The following is a 13,384-nucleotide window of genomic DNA, read 5'->3' as shown; positions in this document are numbered from 1 at the left end:
GTAGAGTGGACAAACACAGTGAAGACACTGAGCGAGAGAGGGCACAGGCATTGTCAGGGACGGGTCCACAAGGTGGAGTCATGCTCTACACTTTCAGAGGACGCAGCCATGGGGAAAAAGTTCACATGCCAACACTCTTAGGTAGAAAGGCTCTGTTTTCCACTCTCTTTAACTCAACAAATGAACTGTTGTTTGCTCTGGTAATGCTTTAGATAAACAATGACTTGGGATTAGATTTCCTTTTTTTTTTTTTTTACAATAATAATAATAATAACTTTGCTCAATATAATAAGTGATTACCTCATTAAGAATGGCTTTATTCATCACTTGCATGTGTATTACACTGATCAATTCACCCTAAGAAAATTGTTTGCCCCTTTTGCCCTAAATAATCAAGACTAGAGCACATTGCTGTACATGTTTGTGTTTATTTCCCCACATTAAAAGTGGAGCTGGGAATCTCTCTCCCAGACAATGGCGACCCCTCATTACTGAAAAGAGGGATAGGTGGGGTGTCCTGACTCAGTAGGGGGCTGTGCTGTGATCCAGCAAGTGCTTGGTCTGGTCTTTCCTCCCACTCTCCACCCCCACAAACACAAACAGGCTAAAGCTGCTTTGACCTACAAATAACAGGCCCACAGCAAATTAGGCAATGGCCCAGTGTAAGTGCTGGGGTCTGACTGAAGTTTTTTCTTCACAGTAAACATTGACAGAATACACTGCTCAGTTTGGCACACACAAACCATACCTCCTGCGTGTCATTAACATCTTCAGGACTGCAAAGCTTTATTCCACTTTCGCTTGATTTTACTTTATTCTCCAGTTGTGAGGTGGGTTGACTCAGTGAACAGTCTTTAGGTCGAGGGATAGGGATGTTGGTATAGTCGGTCATCACTCTGTTTAACTGTTCTAATTGAAGAAGTGCAGCTCTCTGTTGAGTGTCCTCTTGCAGCGAACCGGAGTGGACAAGGCCGTCATAGTGGCTGACGAGTCCGACACGGGCAGCCCAAGGTGCTGATGTAGAGGTTTGTCCCCCAGATAATGTTGAACACCCTTAAGAAAGAAAAATATGACAGTTGTTTAACATGTATTTGACATGTATCTAGTAAGAAATATTTTAGCGCTTGTATCACATAATACACTTAATAATTCATGAATAATTCACATAAAGTTGAATAAGTTACATGTTTCATTTGATTAATGCAATAATAGATTCACAAAACAGCTATTACTGTATGTGTGAGAGCTTTTTTTCTCGATAAAAGAACAGTAGGCATTGCATTGCAGGGACAGACCCATGAAGACCCATGAGTAGGCTATGGTGCAATGACTACAGACAGTGAATAGCATTCTGTCAAACATCTCCTTTTGTGTTCCACGAAAGAAAGAATGACATACAGTACAAGTTTGGATCAATTTTAGCTTGAGTAAACGATGACAGAATTTTCATTTTTGGGTGAGCAATCTGTATCAGGCAAATAAAACATAAAAGTGGACATATAGAGGTCAAGTGTTGTAAAAAAAAATAATATATGTCATTTTATAATATATAACAAATAATAAAATAAACAAAAAATTCTTAATAAAAAAAGTCACACTGCCTTAGAAAGGTGTTATTCGTTGCATAATTTAAAAGTTTGAACAATTGATATAGGACAATATAGGACATTTAAACTTAAAAAACTAAAAATTTTGGAAAAATTCAAGAAATGTGTTACATAATATTTATACTGCACAATAAAAAAGTAATAGCATGGTTATTACTTTTATTATAATAATTATTATTATTATCACTTTCAAAATATATTATTATTATTATTATTTTAAAAGTAGCCTAATAACCACGTTACAGAACATTATTTTGCAAGACACAATATTTATCGCAAAACAATAAAGTTAATTTGTTCTACAACGTGAGTATTACTTTTAAAATAATAATAATACTCATCATATTATTATTATAAAAGTAATAACAACGCCGTGTGACGTAAATGACTTCCCGGTGTTTTCAGGTGTTATCTGACCTGACTATATGACAGGAGTATGTTTGTGCTCACCTCTACCTGCCTTCAACACTTCACACCGAACTCCTTTCGACAAACTTGTATTTTTAAATATAAAGCTTAAAAGACATCGCTTTGTCCACCGCGACATGTATGCCGCCATGTTGATTCAAAACGTAATAACTTTATTGAGCTCCGTACAGTGCCACCTTGGTATCCCGTTACACTCAGCTTGTTCTTTCGGGTTTATATAAGTCACATAAGAAATATTTAATGTATCAAGCACGTTACATTACATAAGAAATATATCTTTATAAATATACATTACTTAGACGCAATCAAAATATTTTCCTTGAATAAATGCAAAATGTTATTCTGGAGAAGGTTATACTCATTTAGCACAAGACATAATTTAACATTACACATTTACAAAACGTGCACTGTACTTGCTTTAATAACACTTATCAAATTACAACCGGCACATGACTAAAAAAAGGCTAGGCATAACTCTGCGGAAGGATATAAATAGTCATTTATAACCTATAACGTTCTCAACTTCACATATGTACAGTAATACTAGGACAGATTTTATCCAATCAAAGCCCAGGGAAATTGCCACGTGACCGTGTTGGTATGTCACATGTCAGCTGTTCCTCAGCTGATCGGAAGTGCAATCGATAGCTGCTTGTTTGCTCAAACCTGTAACGGGAAGCGATGGCTGAGGCCATAGCAGATACGAGAAGACTGTATACTAAACCACAAAACCTGAACGATGCGTATGGGCCGCCGAGTAATTTTCTAGAGATTGATGTTGCCAACCCCGAGACGGTTGGCGTCGGTCGGAACAGGTTCACGACATATGAGATCAGACTGAAGGTGAGCAGCCAATGCTGGCCTGATCAAACCATCACACACACTGATCTCACTGATGCTTAACGTTACATACACTCTTAATGCGATTAAAAGGAGTGCTAATGGGATAGATCACAGTGGAGACACAGTGTTGTTCTTTTCAGTTAATAATAAGTTACCACGACTTCTGTTTACTCGTGCGTTCAGGTTTAACTTTGTAGAACTTGATGGCTTGTTAAATATTTCCATGACAACGTAACTGTTTTCGTCTTTATTTTGATTTAGCAAAGAATTGGTCTGCTCTGGTTAGGTGCTCGGGATAGTTCATTTACATACCCTCATGTTTAGCAAACCCATATAACTTTCTTTCTTCTGTACAACACAAAAGGAAATGTAACGTACCTGAGGCTGTCATTCAATTCACTTTCATTGTATAGAAATCAGATACATTGGAAGTGGCAAGTGACTGAAGCTGTCAGTACGTAACATTTTGCCTAACACCTCTTTTCTTTTGTGAGTAGTAAATGACAGATTTTTCCTTTTTTTGTAAACTATCCCTTTAATTATTCCTTTTGACACTGACCTTAATACCTTTGTAAGCATGCCTCTGTAATGATCAACTAACTTATGTTGTTCAGATTGCTTAGTTTAGTAGGGATGAGAATGGCATGAGAATAAGCAGAGTTTTGAGACAATAGTTTCAAGCCGTTAGATTTCAAGTTGATAGTTTGTGTGACTACACCCCTTTGTGCAAGGCCAAGATAATGGTGCTTATAGTGATAATGATGAACCTGGTTAACATTAGGTGTGTATACGTACTTTGCACATAATCTTTACCAAGTGAAATCTTTCAGTTTGCTAGTTAAAATGCTTTATTTATTTTTCGTTGTACTTGTCTGTTTCCAACTTAAAGGTATAGTTCACTCAAAAATGAAAATTTGCCTATGATTTACTCACCCTCAAGTCATCCTAGGTGTATATGACCTTCTTGTTTCAGACGAATACAATTGGAGTTATATAAAAAACAATGTCCTGCTGTTCCAAGCTTTATAAGGGCAGTGAATGGCTGTTTCTGTTTTGATGAAGTCCATAAAAGTGCATCTATCCATCATAAAAGTAATCCATATGGCTCCGGGGGGTTAATAAAGGCATTGGGAAGCGAAGCAATGCGTTTGTGTAAGAAAAATATCTATATTTAAAACTTTACAAACTGTAATCTCTAATTTCCGCTAACTGTCGTATGCGCGTTCATGAGAGACTGGTCTTCCAGCGTAGGACGCTCCGGTGAGAGTTTTGTTTTGCTCTATCCTCTGCATTTCCACGTCCGTCACCGGAACTACATCATACGCTGGAACACCAATCTCTCGTGAACGCGCAAACGTTAGTTAGTGAAAGATTACAGTTTGTAAAGGTTTAAATATGGATATTTTCACTTCAGAAGGCCTTTATTAAACCCCCAGAGCCGTGGGGGGTTACTTTTATGATGGATAGATGCACTTTTATGGACTTCAAAACAGAAACAGCCATTCTAAAGCTTGGAAGAGCTGAGCCAGGACCATTTTTTAATATAACTCTGATTGTATTCGTCTGAAAGAAGAATGTCATATATACCTAGAATGACTTGAGGGTGAGTAAATCATGGGCTAATTTTCATTTTTGGGTGAACTATCCCTTTAAACAGAATTGGTTTCTTGCATGTTTCAAGGATTTGTCTCACCATAAAAATTCATCTGAATTCACTAAGTCCAGTTTATTTCCAAATTTCCCACACTTACACACGTCATTCCTAAGACATGAATCTGCTTTCAATGAATCTGACATGAATCTGCTTTCATCAATCTGCCGAATGCCGATATTTGCACTGACTTTCCAAATTATTTGGAATGTTAGAAGAAGTTTAGAAAGACATCTGTTTTGCGTTTCTTTGTGTGTGTGTGTGTGTGTGCTGTTATGCATGGAATGGAGCTTACGACTCATAAATGTCTGACAGCCCAAATAGCATACAAACCTCTTTTTTGGCTAATCTACAACATTATGGTAAAAAGTAGGGCTGTAACGATTTGACCAAAAATAAAAACCTCGATTAATTGAACACTTTACCTCGATTACGATTAATGAATGTTACGATGAATTTTTCTCTTTTTTTTTTGCTTTCCATTTTTTGCCCTCATAAGGTTTTTGAGTAAGTTCCTGATAAGGTTTTTACTGTAAATATTTTCTACTATTAAAGGTGGAATTTTTATTTCTAATGAAAACGTGCATTTCTTTGATTTTAAAATACTTGAAGGAAACGGTTGTCTATGGGGCAGATTTCTGCTTGTTGTACATCAGAGACAGATAAATTAACACAGCAGGCCTACATTACATTTATTTGAATGCATTATGCATGTGATGAATGCATGTGTGAATTACCGTCTCTATTAATTATGAAGCTGTGGTTTGTACTTACTTCAAAGGTATTAAAATATATGCCTATAACGGTTGAGTTTCTAAGCTACTTTAGTGACTTTAGTCAGAGGACAGCATTGACAATGCATTTCTGCGCTGCTCTCTGTGCGCGATCTTCACGTGATGTGCAAGCTTCTGTCTGAGTGTTCGTTTTTCACAATATATCAGGCGTTAGTTCAACATAATACACATCTGAGGGGCTAAAATCGCTTTAATGTTCAAACTGGCAGGCCTTAAAACACATACAAAAGACAAAGCTTTGTGAGGACGCAGGTGAAAGAGGTCTGCCTTCAGGGTGCGCGCACGTTGTCAGAGACGCGACACGGCTCGGCTCTCTGTCACAGAAAAAAGCTCATGAGCACTGAACGGATACGTTTTCCGTATTGTTGTTTTTGAATAGTGCACAATCGATTTAAATGTTAACTGGCAAGGCTTTAAACGCATTTACTTGACATAGACAAACTTTATGGGGACGAAAGTGAAAGCGATCTGGCTTCGGGGCTTGCGCGCGCCGTCTGTGTGTGTGTGTGTGTGTGTGTGGCAGCGCGTAGGCTATTAGAACGGCAATTAACTTGCCTGTAAAAACTCTGTAAAACATGCAGTTACTATAGTGATGGTGGGCATCTATAAACAAAGATAACTGCTCCTGAATCTCTCTGTGTGCCTGCAAACTGCACTTGATGTGACTGACGGGGCGGAGTCACGTGACTAAAACCGAAATAACCGACATGGGAAAAGTACGTCAGTTAGAGATTCTGAATTTCTGTTTTCGATTATTTTTCAATTAATCGGACAGCCCTAGTAAAAAGGTGTAGCTATGGTACATGTAATTCATTAAATGAATGGACAACTAAAATAAGCAATTTTTTCAATATTCCTTCAAAAGCAAAACATCTCTACGCTTGCACATATGAAAGGCATAATATAATACAGTATGGGGAAAGTTTTTATAAATGGGAACAATTGATTTAACCTTGACCTTTGTTCTTTTTACACTTCCGTAATTTATTTTCTCCATTAAAGGGATAGTTCAGCCAAAACTGAAAATTCTGCCATCATTTACTCACCCTCAAGTTGTTCCAAACATGTATTTGTTTCTTTCTTCTGTTGAACACAAAAGAAGATATTTTTGAAGAATGTTGGTAACCAGAAAGGTGACGGTAGCTATTATGGCTTTTCACACTGCTCTTAACCTCGGGTTATCGTCCTTCTAAACACCGCTTTTAATCCCGGGTAAAGGAACGTTTCATACTTGTAGTTTACAAGCGGGGTTAGCACTACTTTTTACCCGGGCTCATGAAACCCTACACCAGGGCAGGTCTTAGCACTGCATTGCAAACTTGTGCATATTAGAATGTTACAGCTAGACGTTAGCAACAGACAACCAATCGCGTACTTATATTTGCTTGCTCTGGACAGTTAAAGGAGCATTGTAGATTGTATATACAGTAAATTCAGTGTTTGATAGGAAAAACGTCAAATGCTGACAGAAAACACGACAATTTGAGTGAAGAAGAGATCGTTCATTCTTACCTTTTATAGTCTGAAGTATCCATTCAGTATCAACTCAATAGTACAGTTGGCTATACAAGGATGTGCAATGGTAGAGCTTTTATGTAAACGGGTCACGTGCTGCATTCATCCAATCAATGACACTGACTCCGCAAATATGCAAATAAGAACGTTAACCCAGGGTTTAGGGATGTACAATGTAAAACTTTGGTTTATGAATACCCAGGATTAATTGTTAACCCCAGGTTAATTTTGAGCAGTATGAAACGTGAAGCAAGATAACCCCGGATTCAGTTTATCCAGTGTTTAGAATGACCCAGGGTTTATTATTATAAACTATTTTACTATTTCAAGTGTAAAACTGTCTGGTTACCAACATTCTTCAAAATATCTTCTTTTGTGTTCAACAGAAGAGAGAAATTCAATACTGGTTTAGAACAACTTGAGGGTGAGAAATGACAGAATTTTTATTTTTGGGTGAAGTATCCCTTTAAATACAAAGACTACATACATAGGCCTACAAGTTAACTTTATATAATACACACACACATTATTTACCCCAGTTTGCATCTGAAGATGGTTACAAATTTTTCCTCTTTTTTTTCAATGTCAGATTTAATGTAATGTCTACTGTCTGATTTGACTCGTGTAATTTTCTCATCTTCTAGTGTTATATTTAGTGTTTCATCATAACACCCGATACTTGTGTATTCTATTTTGCATTATTTCAAATGATTGTGTTTTCTATTATAAATTACTTAAAGGTGCAATAGGTGATCTAGGAAATACTAACTTTTAGCCTGCTAGCATTGAAAGCATACAAAAGCATGCAAATCGCCGTCCAAAGCCATGCCGCCTCCAAAACTCATGAACGCACACAGACCAGAAGCAAGACGACCAGTGACAACGTTTTTGGATTACATTACATCAATACAATAATGAACGTAAACAATTATGTGCCTGCAATTCTCGCTCTGTCTGCACAGCATACGTGAACGTGCTGATGACGAATGATGTCTGCGTGAACAGGCTGCGCAGTGGTATGCAAACACACGTTGACTGACAGGAAATGCGTTATCATTCATTTAGACCACTTAAAGGAACACTCCACTTTTTTTAAAATAGGCTCATTTTACAAGTCCCCTAGAGTTAAATAGTTAGGTTTTACCGTTTTTTAATCCATTCAGCCGATCTTTGTATCTGGCGGTAGCACTTTTAGCATAGCTTAGCATACATCATTGATTCTGATCAGTCCATTAGCATCTCATTCAAAAAATGACCGAAGACACTTTCAATATTTTTCCTATTTAAAACTTGACTCTTCTACAGTTACATCGTGTACTAAGACCAACTGAAAATTAAAAGTTGAGATTTTCTACACCTATATGGCTCAAATGGCTAGGAACTACTTTCTCATTCCTGCTTAATAGTCGCGGATCTTCGCGGCAGTACCATGGCTGCAGCAGCGCAATGATATTACAGCGCCTGAAAGTAGCCCCCAGCTAGGTAACTTTCAATGTGACCGGCACTAAGTTCGTGTAGTTGCAGAGAAAGTTTCAGGCTTGCAGCCAACAAATTATGTTGTGGATTTACCTGTATGATTAGCCATGGTTCTGTGTGTTGTAAAGGGCTGTGATAGTAAGTCGAAGGTGTATACTCCCACCATGTTTCACAGAATACCAACAAATCATTGCGCCGCTGCAGCCATGGTACGGCCGCGAAGATCCGCGACTATTACGCAGGAGTGAGAAAGCAGTTCCTAGCCATATAGGTGTAGAAAATCGCAACTTTTCATTTTCAGTTTGTCTTAGCACACGATGTAACTGTAGAAGAGTCAAGTTTTAAATAGGAAAAATATTGAAAGTGTCTTTGGTTATTTTTTGAATGAGATGCTAATGGACTGATCAGAATCAATTATGTATGCTAAGCTATGCTAAAAGTGCTACCGCCAGATACAAAGATCGGCTGAATGGATTCAAAAACGGTAAAACTCAACTATTTAACTCTAGGGGACTTGTAAAATGAGCCTATTTTCAAAAAAAGTGGAGTGTTCCTTTAAAATATGATCGCTATCAGGATATGAGGAGACTTTCAACCAGCATAACAAAAACAATTAACAAAAATGTTTCTGTAGAGAATCACCTATTGCACCTTTAAAATGCATGATTAACTGCATTTGTCACTGCAAATTGCTGTCAGTGTGAAACGTTACATTTGTAACATTTGTAACATTTGACCTTGTTGTAGTTGTGTGGCCTAGTTAAGACTGGTGTTCTAGAAGTCATCTTAGTGGTTAAAGATTTGGGTTGGTAAACAAAAGATTGCACTGACTTGAGCAAGTCCCAGCATCTTAACATTGCGACATTGCATGAAAGTGGTGGAGAAAAGTTTCACAGTTCTCAGTTGTGTGTTCGTCTCGAATTCTATTCGGTTCTATTCTTGATTCATTTGTTACCTTGAGAAGGTCTGATAAAAGCCGAAATGCTCATCAGACTCGGGTATTGTTGTTGAAACTCTTCCCATCTAAAGCACTTTTTTCTTCCCTAAATAGCCTAAATTTTCTTCTTTGAAATGCTATACTTTTAAATATGAAGCACTTGCCGAAGGGAGGCGGTGGGGAAGACAAGACATTGTCACATCCTCTTACTGTCCTAGGCAGTCATTTTCCACAACTGATCAGTTTTGACAGGTGCTGTTGTGTCTGCTAATAGGCCACTGTCTTCCCAGCTTTCCTATAGTATTTTTAGCTTTCTCCTACCTACAGAGAGAGCCACCGCCTGCCATTAGCCCAAATCTAAAGCTACTGTACTTGATTAGCGTATAATAATTAGCATATGCGTGTAATCAGTATTATTGTGTGTCTCTGAGTCGGCGGTGACCCTGCTTTGCATAAGGGAACACCCCACACATCCCTCTCACGCTATCGCTCTCTCGCTCTAGCCCTCAAGACCGAGAGAAAGAGCGGAGCTGTCAACTTTTGATTTGCTTCTGAAGTAGTCCAATCGCAACAATGAGAGGAGATAAAAAGATTCTGTTTGTATTTGTCATAGTAACACTGCCTGTGTTGATTACATGCTTTTGTGTGCCAAGGGCACTATCTTTCTTTTAGGCTCTTTCGCACCATCCATGCACGCTTTTTCTCTTTTGCTCGGTGGCCAACCATTATCCTTTCCATCGTCATATCCCACATCCCATAGATGAACCTGGCATGGTAAGTGAGAGAAAGAAGCCAAGCCATATTTGTGTGTGTGTGTGTCTTGGAGAAGGAGCGAGAAGCTTCTTAATCCCTTCTTTTAGAGTGGAACGTGTGAATGACTATGGGGGTGCAGACCTCGTCTTAACCCCCTGCCAAACCCACCCCCCGACTGGATGGCACAAAACGTGCCCATCCCCCGTCATCTCCTCCTGGTCTCGTCTCAGGATGGGCATATCTCTTCCTCAGTTCGGCTAGTTAAGGATTCTTAAAGTTGTCTTTTATTCATCTATAACGTAAAGGTCAAATTTATTTACCCTAATGCCATTCAAAACTCGCATGATTTTCTTTTTTTTTTTTCATAGAATGCAAAAGGTGAATTTTTTTAACATAATGAATCCGGACTGAAGTTCCCCAATGGCAAAAAAAGCATCATAAAAGTTATCCATTCTTGTGAACTATATTCCAAGCCATATGATAGCTTTGTATGAGGAACAGACCAATATTGAAGTCATTGTTCAATGATAATCTTGACATCTGCCCTAGCTCTCTTTGGCACGTTCATGTGAGCAGTGGCAATGTCCGATTTGTGGGCATATCTTTATCAGACGATTCAGTCCACAATACCAAAACTGAATGATTTGTTCTTGACCTCACTGACTCAATGATCCAGTTGCAGAAGTTACCCTACATTTTGTCTATTACTATTATAACTTTTAATAAACAACTTCTCACAGTTTGTCCCTAAAGTCCCTGAAATGTTTATCCTTTAATTATAAATGCACGGTGGAATGGTTCTGCCTCATTTTTTTTTTGCTAAACTCTGAAAATCAGTGATTAAACTGAGCATGCTCAATACCTTCACCACCAAACTTGACATGTTTTCACCATTTAAAGTAAGTTACTCATACTAAATTATTTAAGATGAATGTACTTACTCTTTTTTTTCTTAGCCTTTAAAATAGAAGTTAGATTTTTATTACTGTGTATCACATGACTAGAATACATGAAAATGTACCACATGAGTTGCATGCACCACTTTTATGATACTTTCATGGTGCTTTCGCATTCTCTTTGAAGCCTGAAAGCCTCAGTCCCCATTCATTGTAATTGTATGGGAAAGTGAGGGCAGTACAATACTTCAGAATCTGTCCTTTTGTGCTTTTCTTAAGAAAGAAAGTCAAACGAGATTGGAACAGCATTAGGGCGAGTAAATGACAGAATTTTCATTTTTGGGTGAATTATATCTTTAAGTTCTGTTTTCTGCCTAATTTCCCAGTGTGTCAAGTATCTCTTTTTGCTCAAGAGAAAAGAACAGTTGCTTTATATCATCATAATATGGAGAAAGGAACTTTAGTACCTTAAGCAACTGAATATTGACAACCTCTAATCTTTCACTTTATGGATTATGCAACTTTTTTAACTGTGACGCATTCTTGGAATGGGTCCGTTTTATTGGGTTTGTCACACACAGTTAGAGCTCATATTCACATGACAGCAGAACATAAGCATGAACGCAGATAATGATTTGTTTGTTGGCTTCTGTTCATATCATTTCTTGTCAAATCCATATTGTGTTAATAGTGCTAAAGTTGAGTGACACGATGAGACCACTGACTCTGCACGAAAAACCATCAGAGGGAGGACTTTGGGATTGGACGTTGTTTACAGACAGGAGAATCCTCAGCCCCCCTTCTGGGTTTTTGTACACAACACTCTCTTTCCCTATCCATCTTTCACTCCCTTTCTCCCTTCTTCCCCTCCTCCTCATCATCCCCCTTTAATTCTTTTTTCCAATTTCCAAAAAGCCCTCTTTCTCGCTCTCCCTTTCTGCCATTACTAAAAATGGCTTGCTTGCCTGGTTGTCAGTCCCAGTCAAGTGTAATCCAAAGTCTACAGCATCCTCCCCGACAACTATTTTAATGGTAATGGGCAGCATATTGTATCAAGGCTACCATATCCTACTTGAGATGACAGTATCAAAAGTGGGAGTTGATGCTATGGGAACAAAGACAGGGGGCAGCTTTTTGCCAGAGTGAGGGTGTTGGGGTGGTGGGTGGCTGTGTTTGCGTGCGTGTGTGTGTGTGAGAGAGAGCGACTTGTGTGTAGAACACGGAGGGGGATGATGGTGGTGGGGCGCGAGTGCTCTCATTGTCCCTCTGTCCTCTTCTCTTTGGAGCTATGATGCGATGAGATGGTATTGTGCTTCCATTTTTGCTACTTTTATTTTGAAAAAGAGAGAGCAGGGCGGAGAGATGAAATGCTCGCTCTTAAACTTGACTTGATCCGACTCGCTAAAAGCTAATGCATAGCCAGCGTAGAGCCCTTACGCTGGGTGAGGTGACCTCTCTCGGCTGTTTTTTCACTGCCCTCTCTCTCCTCCTAATGAGGCTACACCATTGTCCCCAGCACACACATGCATCTAAAAAGAGGAGAGATACCGGGATTCTGCCATCTCCTCATATCGGCATAAGCCATGTGGAAGCTTTTAACAGTGCGGAAGAGTGACTAAAAGAAAGAGCGCTTTTAGTGCACCTTTCACACAATTGGCTATTTTTGGGTGTTGTGCATAAAATGCACCTAGCCTGTATCTCCCTCTATCTCGCTCACTCTCTCTCTCCGACTTTTTCTTACTCGGGCAGTCTGTCCCATTCTTTACAGGTGGTTTTGTTTTCATTTTGACATTTTTAGGTCGTTTTTTAACCTAGTTTGTTTGGAGCATTTAGAGAAGATGATGTATTGATAACTTTGAGCATACCTGTTGAATCTTGAAGACCGAATCTGTGGGACAACCGTGGCTCTGGTAGACACAATTTTGACCAACAAAAGGACCGTTTGTGCACTTACTACTTTTTATTTAAGATATAAAATTATTAATTTACTTAAAGCTGCTGTCCGTAACTTTTTTTTTTGTGTTCAAGATTTACAAAAATGATATAATAAGAATGTACAACATGAATCCATTTTCCAAACCGTGTTTTTGTCTTACCCTGAATCATTATGGTACACTTATAATAAGTGTTTATATTGGGACTATTTCATACCGGTCCGGTAGGAACCGCTGCGTAGGAGCACAGTCCCTGCGTGACTCGCCATAGACATAAACAGAGAGAAGTAGCTCCGGCTGCAGTGTTCTTCTGCAAGACGCATGCAGTTCTGTTTATTAACCACTAGAGCGCAAAAAATTATGGAGTGTAGCTTTAAACTACGGTTTAAAGATTTGCGGTCGGTAAGATATCTTAAGTTTTTTTTAAAGAAGTCTCTTATGCATTTATTTGATAAAAAATATGGTAATGTTGTAAAAGTCTTCAGTGTCATTCTGTCATATGATCCTTCAGAAATCATTCTAATCATTCTAGAAACATTTCTTGTTATT

General features: G+C 38.5%; 2 protein-coding genes across 2 annotated transcripts in view; one reads left to right on the top strand and one right to left on the bottom strand.

Moving 5' to 3' along the window:
• The window catches only part of afg1lb (AFG1 like ATPase b), a 30,719-nt gene extending 28,529 nt beyond the window's left edge, over positions 1–2,190 (bottom strand). The window contains exons 1-2 of the mRNA XM_079831776.1: positions 2,058–2,190; positions 749–1,053 (exon numbers count right to left, since the gene is read on the bottom strand). Coding sequence (XP_079687902.1) covers positions 749–1,053; positions 2,058–2,166 — 414 coding nt within the window. The 5' untranslated portion in view covers positions 2,167–2,190. The remainder of the gene's footprint in view (positions 1–748; positions 1,054–2,057) is intronic.
• Positions 2,191–2,641: 451 nt separating this feature from the next.
• snx3 (sorting nexin 3) overlaps positions 2,642–13,384 on the top strand; it is a 31,803-nt gene continuing 21,060 nt past the window's right edge. The window contains exon 1 of the mRNA XM_079831688.1: positions 2,642–2,879. Coding sequence (XP_079687814.1) covers positions 2,718–2,879 — 162 coding nt within the window. The 5' untranslated portion in view covers positions 2,642–2,717. The remainder of the gene's footprint in view (positions 2,880–13,384) is intronic.

Source organism: Gobio gobio (genome assembly GCF_949357685.1).
Source record: "Gobio gobio genome assembly, chromosome: 12".
Taxonomy (NCBI): Eukaryota; Metazoa; Chordata; class Actinopteri; order Cypriniformes; family Gobionidae; genus Gobio; species Gobio gobio.
The sequence above is the reverse complement of the archived record's forward strand: the minus strand, read 5'-3'. Positions and strand labels throughout refer to the sequence as shown.